This window comes from Electrophorus electricus, unplaced genomic scaffold (assembly GCF_041902795.1).
Source record: "Electrophorus electricus isolate QZ-2024a unplaced genomic scaffold, ASM4190279v1 Scaffold384, whole genome shotgun sequence".
Lineage (NCBI taxonomy): Eukaryota > Metazoa > Chordata > Actinopteri > Gymnotiformes > Gymnotidae > Electrophorus > Electrophorus electricus.
In genome coordinates, this window is record NW_027658676.1 from 5,001 (window position 1) to 14,895 (window position 9,895).

At 44.5% G+C, this 9,895-nt stretch overlaps 2 protein-coding genes across 5 annotated transcripts in view; both read right to left on the bottom strand.

The window, feature by feature from the left end:
* The window catches only part of LOC145655887 (uncharacterized), a 2,830-nt gene extending 1,111 nt beyond the window's left edge, over window positions 1-1,719 (bottom strand). The window contains exons 1-3 of one of the 2 annotated variants that reach the window (XM_081709349.1): window positions 1,482-1,719; window positions 491-544; window positions 1-286 (exon numbers count right to left, since the gene is read on the bottom strand). The exon at window positions 1-286 is cut by the window's left edge and continues 1,111 nt beyond it. In XM_081709349.1, the coding sequence (XP_081565475.1) occupies window positions 1-286; window positions 491-544; window positions 1,482-1,631 (490 nt within the window). In that variant the 5' untranslated portion in view covers window positions 1,632-1,719. Of the gene's footprint in view, window positions 545-1,481 lie in introns of both variants that reach the window. The other variant, XM_081709350.1, reaches the window with a different exon arrangement.
* A 1,679-nt stretch (window positions 1,720-3,398) lies between these two features.
* On the bottom strand, window positions 3,399-9,129 carry LOC145655886 (uncharacterized). 3 transcript variants are annotated; one of them, XM_081709346.1, is made up of 11 exons: window positions 8,955-9,129; window positions 8,436-8,549; window positions 8,205-8,258; window positions 7,900-7,944; window positions 7,497-7,565; window positions 6,931-6,966; window positions 6,685-6,717; window positions 6,528-6,577; window positions 6,350-6,398; window positions 6,179-6,250; window positions 3,399-4,956 (listed from the first exon to the last, which is right to left on the bottom strand). In XM_081709346.1, exons 1-11 carry the CDS (start codon window positions 9,006-9,008, stop codon window positions 4,591-4,593), a joined length of 942 nt encoding a protein of 313 aa, XP_081565472.1. In that variant the 5' UTR covers window positions 9,009-9,129; the 3' UTR covers window positions 3,399-4,590. The 3 variants fall into 3 exon arrangements, with proteins under 3 accessions (XP_081565472.1, XP_081565473.1, XP_081565474.1); XM_081709347.1 differs by lacking the exon at window positions 7,900-7,944; XM_081709348.1 differs by lacking the exon at window positions 6,350-6,398 and having other exon boundaries at window positions 6,528-6,563.
* Between the last annotated feature and the right edge of the window lie 766 nt (window positions 9,130-9,895).

Here is a 9,895-nt window from a genome sequence, read left to right on the forward strand (position 1 = left end):
CCCGCAGACGTGCGCGTGTCATAATGGCCTCCTGCGCGCCACGGCCGCGGGCGTCACTGGGCCCAGGCTGGGGACAGTCCTGGGTGTGAGTGGTGGGAACAACTGCTGGAACATTTGGTGTGGTGACCTCCAGAACTCTCGCAGATAAGGACGCGAGCCGTGGGCTCTTCCCAGCCGAGGTGAGCCGTGTCTGGGCAGCTGGCATGTTCGTGTGGCCCACCTCTCTGGGCACCAGTCTAGGGGTGCGCCAGACTGTCTGGAGGAAGTTGCTGTGTGTGGAATTGGCCTGAAATAGACAGCGAGTAAAATCACTGGGAGGTTTGTAGACAACTGGATGATGTCATCACGACCACGAGAGAACGCCTACTCTAAACCCCGCCCTCACATGTCACATTCACGTCACCAAACCCCTCCCTCACGTGGTGTCACCAAACCCTCACAAAACAGAACACACCCAGTTGTTGGGTTTTTTTAGTCAAACACAGCATACCACAGGATTTTGTCGTGGACTTCTCTTGTTATCAATGAGATGATCTCCACTTCCCTGAGAGAGCAGAGAGATGGTTATTCATAACAGACAGACTGGACAGGCTGTAGCGAGCAGACACTCACCCCTCTACCCACCACTCAGACCAGCCTTGTGGTCCCACATGTGTTGTTGTAGATGTACAGACAGTTTTTCTGGAAGTTGTGGTTTCACAGAACCTGTGCTGCGTTAGGATTTGTGAATTTGTTTATATGACTTTACTTTTTGCTAGTTCACAACATTTATTGAATGTGTGCTGTATTAGACATTAGTCTTATCAGATCACACGTACTGACCCGCGTGGAGAAGCTTCACGTACTAACGATGTAAATGATTCACATGGAGTGAACAGTAGCAGCCGCTGGTCAACTGCCATGTGAATGAGACTGGCTATGAATCCTGCAACACATGATGACTATGAGTAGTGAAATTATGGTGGAGGTGGAGGTATGAGAGGTGGAGGTATAATAGTGATGGAGGTGGAGGTATGAGTGGTGGAGGTATAATAGTGATGGAGGTGGAGGTATGAGTGGTGGAGGTATAATAGTGATGGAGGTGGAGGTATAATAGTGGTGGAGGTATAATAGTGATGGAGGTATAATAGTGATGGAGGTGGAGGTATAATAGTGATGGAGGTATAATAGTGATGGAGGTGGAGGTATGAGTGGTGGAGGTCTAATAGTGATGGAGGTGGAGGTATGAGTGGTGGAGGTATAATAGTTATGGAGGTGGAGGTATAATAGTGATGGAGGTATAATAGTGGTGGAGGTATAATAGTGATGGAGGTATAATAGTGGTGGAGGTATAATAGTGATGGAGGTGGAGGTATGAGTGGTGGAGGTATAATAGTTATGGAGGTGGAGGTATAATAGTGATGGAGGTATAATAGTGGTGGAGGTATAATAGTGGTGGAGGTATAATAGTGATGGAGGTGGAGGTATGAGGCTGATCTTACTGACTGCAGCTCCTCCAGCCAAGGAACCTGTGACACAGAACATACACACACACACACACATATACACACACACACACCCAAACATACACACACACACACACACACACACAGGAGAGGTGATGTCAGGGTTTGGCACTGTTTCACTGCCATGTCTACTCATTTTGTCTTCTCTTCCTCCTCCCCTCCCCTCCCCTCCCCTCCCCTCCTCTCACACACAAAATCATACAATCATATTCAGACTTTTTCTCTGTCACACACCTCAGATGTTCAACTGCCCCCCCCCCACACTCACACTCACACACACCCACACACACACACACACACTCACACACACCCCCACACACACACACACATGCGCGCTCATCTTTCTCTCATTGTATAGTTGGAGTTGTACTTGCAGGTAAGGCTGTAAGGCACCCGATGAAACACATGAGCACCACTTTCATCATAGTGGCACACGTGCCCTGCAAGAAATCACGTCATCCGTCACACGTCATAAAACACAGGAACCCTGACTCTTCTGAAGCCAATATACATGCAAGCACGTGAACCCCAGTGCATTATGCACTAAAAAACATAGACTTACTATGACACCAAAGTTCATGACTTCCCTCACATTCTCTCACAATCTTTCTTCCAGCTGCAGAAGTTTCAATTTGCACTTTTTTTTATATCACAAACCAGTTCATAACAAAAGTGAGGAGGCTATGGAAAAGTGAGTCATAGTACTTACGTGTCTTCCTCACAGTAAATACAGGAAACCGTCCTCACTTGTAAAAGCAGCTACAAATTCCTGGTGACATCAGACAGTGTCTGAGGTCATGTGTGATGCGAACCGCAGCTGAACTGAGCTATGCAATAACCCTGCCTAGGTGTCCTTACCTGTACCTGTCCTCTGCTCAGAGCCTGTGCGCAGGTAATGGTGACTGCATACCTGTAAATACTCCCAGTGCTTTATATAAATGATGGCATGCAGGACAACACCCTCACCCCTACACACACACTCGAGCGGTACACACACAGCTATACTTAGGCTAAAGTCCATCCACATACTAGTAATAACTAGGGTTTGTGGTATCAATAATAGGAGTTAGTGTTTAAAGTGCTATTTCCACCTTCACTGGCATGTAATTATCAGATGAGGAGAGTTTCACATTGTGTTTAGACTGATACCAGCACCAAGACCTCGAGCAGCACAGTCACATCACAAAGTCATTTTTTTAATTAAAAGGCTATTTTGTGCTGATTTTTTAATTTGTTAAATAATACTTGGGAAGCCCAATATGCAAATTAATGCAAAGCAATTAAAATAAACGGTGAAAATTAATCATATTAATAAAAACGCCTGTCCTCTCCCAGAGAAGAACATTAAAAAAGCACACATGTCGCTAGAGTCCAGCACACAGATTCAACATATCTGCTCTGCTGAGGGAGTTTCTGTGCCGAGCCACATGCTCAGTGTCCTGTACCGGGCTGTGTCCTGTGTCCTGTACCGGGCTGTGTCCTGTGTCCTGTACCAGGCTGTGTCCTGTGTCCTGTACCAGGCTGTGTCCTGTGTCCTGTACCAGGTTGACTCTGTAGACTTTGACTCACAGGCAGCACTTTTCCACACTTACTATTTTAAAGCAAACTGCAAGTGTCTCTGTCTCTCTCTCTCTCTCTCTCTCTCTCTCTCACACACACACACACACACACACACACACACACACACCTTATTTTTCAGCCTCTGTGGATATCATTACATCCCAATACAGCTTTTACACCTGGAGAAAGTTCAGATGAGAAATTTCCGGGCCTGATTGCAGACACACTGGTACACACACACCTCTCTTTTATCAAACACACTGTTAGTGCAGAATCATAGTTTTTAGAGATCTCACCCACGTCTACAAAAAAGTACAAAAGAAAAGTAAAAAGTTGAAGTTATCTCCTCTTTAAGAGGGTCATCAGAGTTTAAAGCTGTAGCCTACTGCTAACCCTAACCTTAACCCTATCCTGAAACCTAACCCTAACCTGAAACCTAACCCTAACCTTAACCCTAACCCTAACCTGAAACCTGACCCTAACCCTAACCTGAAACCTAACCCTAACCCTAACCTTAACCCTAACCCTAACCTTAACCCTGACCCCAACACTACAGCTCTCCACTTCCAGGGTCTTGATCTGTGGAATGTCTATAAGAGTAAGAACTCACACAGTGCACAAGCCTCAGATGAAGCCATACGCTCCATAAAACAGAGAGGGATCACAGAAATTGTACACACACAAACAGGAACGCATTTCAGGTTTATTCTTTTACATGTGATGCAGTGTAATGAAATGAACAGTGAAACAGGCCCTGTGTTTGATTATCTACTGGATTATTTGTAAAATATCCATCATCTACTATAAAAAACTACACTCGAGGTTAAAGCTTAAGTGAAGAGGTTTAAGATTACTGCAATATAAACTAATGTTGATTAGATACACACTGCTGCAAAACATGTGTGTTGGTCATAAAGTTAATCTCAGTGTATAATCCGTTTAAACAAGTGTTATTAAATATTACATGTTGGTTAGTAACAATGTCCCAGTGTGTGATGAGTGTGTAGCGTGTCCCTGCATACAGCAGATGGAAAGTGTTTGAGCAAAGGACAATGTCAAAGGAAAGAAAGAATAAAGTGATGTCAATAAAAGGTTGGTATGAAAACAGCCACACTCAGAGTTATTGCACTGTAAACAAGTACCGTTTAGATACGTCAGAGTATTATTAGATCTTCAGTGTATCAGACATGATCCTGTTAGGACTATAACGTGATGTTATTAATGATTAAACTGCATAATTAATATAAATACGGTCAGTATAAATATATATAGTTAGATTTAAACTGTATAATTATTAACTGTAAATCAATATACGTTTTCATTAAAGAATTACAGGTAAGTGTTGTTAGTACCAAAATGTCTAAGGTAGAAGTGCGTGCGTGGATTCCATGACAACACTTTACAGTTTCATTATGACATCATCCCCGCCGTCGTTCCTTTCTCCCCGCCTCTGCTTGTGATTGGCCAGCCACCATCTCCATATGGACTGATGTTTACTGCTGAATGTGAGCTCGGAGTTCCTCTCTCAGATGATCAGGTGACCGCGGTGCACCTCCCGCCGCAGTGTGCCGGGGGTGGAGGTGATGCCGCAGCTGGTATAGTCTCCGTTATCCGCCGTCCGACTGCAACGGCTCCACTGCTCCAAGTCCCCAGCACTCTCTATGCTCTCGCTGGCGGCACTCTCCAACTCTGGGACCACGGCCCCCGTAGCAGCGGCAGGTAAGGTGGGGGCTACCATCACAGGAGCTCCCCCGGTCGCCACACCCACTGTTCCAGCCTCGGCCACGCCCACCTTCGCTGCTTCCACAGACACCTCAGAAGCCACGCTTCGTGTTATGGGCTCGGCGTGCACTCGGTGGTGAAAGCGATGGCTGAGAGCATGGATCCAGCTCTGGGGAAGACCGAGGAATACATCAAAGCTCGCACAAATCAGACCTCACACAGATCAGACCTCAGTGTACCACCACATACATCAGATCTAACACATATCAGACCTCATACAGATCAGACCTTGGTATAGCACCACATACATCAGACCTCACACACATCAGACCTCGGTGTACCAGCACATATATCAGACCTCACACAGATCAGACCTCAGTGTACCACCACACACATCAGACCTCACACAGATCAGACCTCACACACATCAGACCTCACACATCAGACCTAAGTGTACCACCACACACATCAGATCTAACACAGATTAGACCTCACACAGATCAGACCTCAGTGTACCACCTCACACATCAGACCTCACACAGATCAGACCTTACACAAATCAGACCTCACACAGACCAGACCTCAGTGTACCACCTCACATATCAGATCTAACGCATATCATACCTAACACATCAGACCTCACACACATCAAACCTCACACAGATCAGACTTCACACAGATCAGACCTTGGTGTACCACCACATACATCAGACCTCACACACGTCAGACCTCAGCGTACCAGCACATACATCAGACCTCACACAGATCAGACCTCAGTGTACCACCACACACATCAGACCTCACACACATCAGACCTCACAGATCAGACCTCACACACATCAGACCTCAATGTACCACCATACACATCAGATCTAACACAGATCAGACCTCACACACATTAGACCTCACACAGATCAGACCTCAGTGTACCACCACACACATCAGATCTAACACATATCAGACCTCACACAGATTAGACCTGACGCAGATCAGACCTCACACACATCAGAAGTCACACAGATCAGACCTCAGTGTACCACCACACACATCAGATCTAACATATCAGACCTAACACAGATCAGACCTCACACACATCAGACCCCCTAGAGAGATAAAATTGTTGCTCCACCCTTTCTGTCTCCCGCAGAAAGCAAAGTTCATGAGTCATTTTGGCACAGTCAATTAGGTGTGTGGAAGGCTACATCAATTCCTAACTCGAACACAATATTTCCATTTTGAATTTTGCCATTTATCTGCCTCTCTGTGTTCAGTGTAGCAGTCCAACTCAGAACCCTACAGCAGCAAAAATGTAAGTGGTGTGTATGCATTGAGCAGAGAGGAGAGAGTGGTGTGCAATAAACACTAATAATCTAATAAATGTGGTGTCTCACCCTCCGTATGTTCTCTTCACTACCGTGACTGTTGTCTCTCAAGTGCCCCTCAGAGTTGGTGTGTTCTGTGAACTGAGCACACACACACAGTCATGAAAAGGGATAAAACTGTATCTACTTACAGTACAGAACATGTACAGAGTAAATTTGTAGGTGTTGTGTAAAACTGACCTTTGACCCCAGGGCAGCACAGAGCAGCCTTGAGTCAGGGGAACTGTTCCTGAGAGTCAAGATGGAGAATGTCTGCCCTGTGCTGCCTTTAGGTCAGTGACCTTGCGTGGTGCTGCCACCTGCTGGTGTGGTTGTGCAGTGACAGATCAGTTGTTGTTTCTCCTGAATGTGTTATTACCTGCATTTCCATCTGATTTTCCATCTCCTCAGATGTCTAACAAGAAAAAACTAAGACAGTTCAGATATTTATATTTAAAGTGTGAGTCTTACGACATTTCATTATTAACTCACATAACTGTCGGAAGCCAGTAGAGATTTTGAAGAGTTTGACTTACCATGTTCTCTGAGGTGTCCTGTGATTCCATGGTCTGCAAACAAAGACAATAGAAATTAGACTTTAAAACAGACCGCAAAGTTACACATGGAGCCCTTCCATTGTGTACCTCTCAGAAAACACAGCTTGCTGTTTTTGCTGAAAGAGCTGTTGCTGAAGTGAGCGCAATGAAAGGCTGATGACAGGCTGTAAGTAATGACTGGGAGCACGCCTGCAGTACTGACTCAGGCCTGCAGAGGGCGCATACCTGCTCAGATGTGTCTGAATCTGGCTCTTCACTTGTCTGTGGAGTTAGATTCATATATTCAAGAGTTAAATTCATAGATTTTTTTCAGCTGTCTGCCACTTTTCATGAAACAGTTGAATGAATAGTATTATATTAATGTTAGATTTCCAATAAAACATTTATTTCAGTTGCTTCAATGAATCAAGCCTGTCTGTAAATGTGGTAGTAGATGTCTGTCTATCACAAATACACCGGTGCATTAAAACACAAATGACAAAACATGCACAAATTCTTGGCAGAATAATTACAGTGGGTGAGTGTGCAAGTGTGTGTGTGTGTGTGTGTGTGTGTGTGTGTGTGTGTGTGTGTGTGAGTGTGTGAGTGTGTTGTGTGTGTGTGTGTGTGTGTGAGTGTGTTTGTGTGTGAGTGTGTGTGTGTGTGTGAGTGTGTGTGTGTGTGTGTGAGTGTGTGTGTGTGTGTGTGTGTGTGTGTGTGTGTGTGTGTGTGTGTGTGTGTGTGTGTGTGTGTGTGTGTGTGTGTGTGTGTGTGTGTGTGTGTGTGTGTGTGTGTGTGTGTGTGTGTTATACCTCTGGTGATGCATCCTCTGACTCACTTTGGTTCAAGCTCTCAGATTCTGAAGAGCTCTGTGCTGCTGCCTAAAAGACAAGAACACCAACCTGATTCTGGTTCTGATTCTGGTTCTGATTCTGGTTCTGATTCTGATTCTGGTTCTGGTTCTGATTCTGATTCTGATTCTGGTTCTTCCTTTTAATTTTCTGAATTTGCCAAAATGCTTCCTTTAAAAACTGCATCATAATTATTGGGTTTATGAGTGTGTGTAGTGTGTGTGTGTGTGTGTTTGTGTGTATGTGTGTGTGTATGTGTGTGTAGTGTGTGTTTGTGACATATGTGTGTGTGTGTGTTTGTGATATGTGTGTGTGTAGTGTGTGTTTTTGATATATGTGTGTATGTGTGTGTGTGTGATCCTACCTGTTGCTGTCCATCACTAATAGTTGGTGCAGGAACCTCAGTGATCTGAATGTGACAAACATGACTAAATGTTTAGGATCAACTGGTTTTTTTGCTTAGTGAATTGCCTTCTTTCTTGAGTAAGTGGTGGTACTTGTTAAGGAATATCGAAGTGTTTGTTGGAATATTTTGTGTGGTAAGTGTACCTGGATGAATGTGAGTGTACCTGGACGACCGTGAGTGTACCTGGACGACCGTGAGTGTACCTGGACGACCGTGAGTGTACCTGGATGAATGTGAGTGTACCTGGACGACCGTGAGTGTACCTGGACGACCGTGACTTTCTGTCCATTGCCACTCGATAAGGGACCCTCAGTTATCTGAGCATGAAATCAGCAGAAAACAGAGAAGGAGAAACATGCTTCATAAATGTAACGTGTTTATTATGATGGTTGCTGAGTTCAAATGTGTAAATCTTAGTACGTATTGCAGAAAATGTAGTTTCCTGTGTCTGCATTTCAGAGTGTGTTTGTGAGAGAGGGCAGGTGTGTGCTCACAGGAGGTAGCACAGGTGTGAAGCTGTCCAGAATGTCGATCTGCTGCCCTGTGTACCTCTCTCTGACAGAACTCCTCTGTGCAACCAGATCATTCAGAATTTTGGACTGAACAATCTGAAATATACATCCAGCAAATTACCTGCCGCAGTCTGTTGGTTGAATGCTTTAAAAGATCATTGCATAGTAATTTAGTGGCATTTGAACACTTTTGTTTTGCATTGGTATTAGTTGTGCTTTATTGTTGCAGGTCATATTGTGCACTAGATGAATAAAAAATTGCTAACTTTTCTATATCTGTTGATGTGTTACATAGCTGACATGTTACATAGCTGAGTTCTTACACAGTATTATAATAAAACAGGACCATGGTACTTCCCATAGTATTAGTTTGTGATCTCCATGTTACTAATTTCACACACAATATCAAAGTTACAATGGTCTATATTGTGTAGCCCAGTTACATACCATTATATGAACTGCCTGAGCAACTAAACAAGGCGACGGAGGTGTATTACTTACTGGACTGGGCGAGGCCACACCGAGCACGCAGGCGAGCGCGAGAGCAACCAGCATGGCAGAAGCTTTCTGAGACGTGTCGAGAGGAAGAGCGCGCCCGCATTCAACTGCAGTGACTCTCTGGCTTGTGTGGAAGGTTTATATCCCTTCACTGTCAATCGGAGGAGTGATGGACTTGTTTTTTCCTCCCACACACACACACACACACACACACACACACACACACACACACACACACACACACACACACACACACACACACACACACACACTTCACACTTCGCCCCCTGTGGCTCAGCAGAGAAGCATCCATCACTCTGTTTTTGGGTGTCCTCTCCACTCCCCCGTGCCACCCCATCCACATCCACCCCACCCCCACCCCCAAAACAAAAGCAAATTACACACCAGGAATATCATGACGAGTTTCTGAATGCATGACTGTTTTTTTCAAGAGTGTTTATGAGTCTGATTTATTTCTCTTGAAAGGTCTGCAATTAGTTAAACGTTGATTTATGGCTGGATAAGTGTTTGAGCAGGACTGGTGTGTTGTTGACTGTAAAATATATTTATGTGTGGGAGTTTTGAACACAGTGACCTGAATGGTTCTATAACACTGGCAATGAATGAACTCATTACTGTTAGTCAAACTGCAGCTATGGTGATCCATCCTAAAGACACAATAAGCATGAACCATTGTACAATAACACAGTAAACGGTGAAGATCTGAATGCATGTTATCAGCACATCTGAATCATATTAACATTAAAGCACGTTAGTGGATTAACGTGTGCATTAAAGCATGTTAGTGGATTAACGTGTGCATTAAAGCATGTTAGTGGATTATTTTCTATTAATCCTGTGGACCCCCTGCACTGGTCATGACTGAGGGTTTAAAGCAGTAAACTGACCTGAGATCAGTTAGTTCTCCCACCAGATAGTAAGTG

What these genes read in the sequence shown, in the direction of transcription:
- LOC145655886 (XM_081709346.1), bottom strand. Translation starts at nt 9,008, where the DNA reads ATGCTGGTTGCTCTCGCGCTCGCCTGCGTGCTCGGTGTGGCCTCGCCC. An exon ending in AGAAAGTCACGGTCGTCCAG is followed by an intron (nt 7,945 to 8,204) that starts GTACACTCACGG and finishes TGTCACATTCAG; the next exon opens with ATCACTGAGGTTCCTGCACC. An exon ending in AAAATCAGATGGAAATGCAG is followed by an intron (nt 6,399 to 6,527) that starts GTAATAACACAT and finishes CTTGACTCTCAG; the next exon opens with GAACAGTTCCCCTGACTCAA.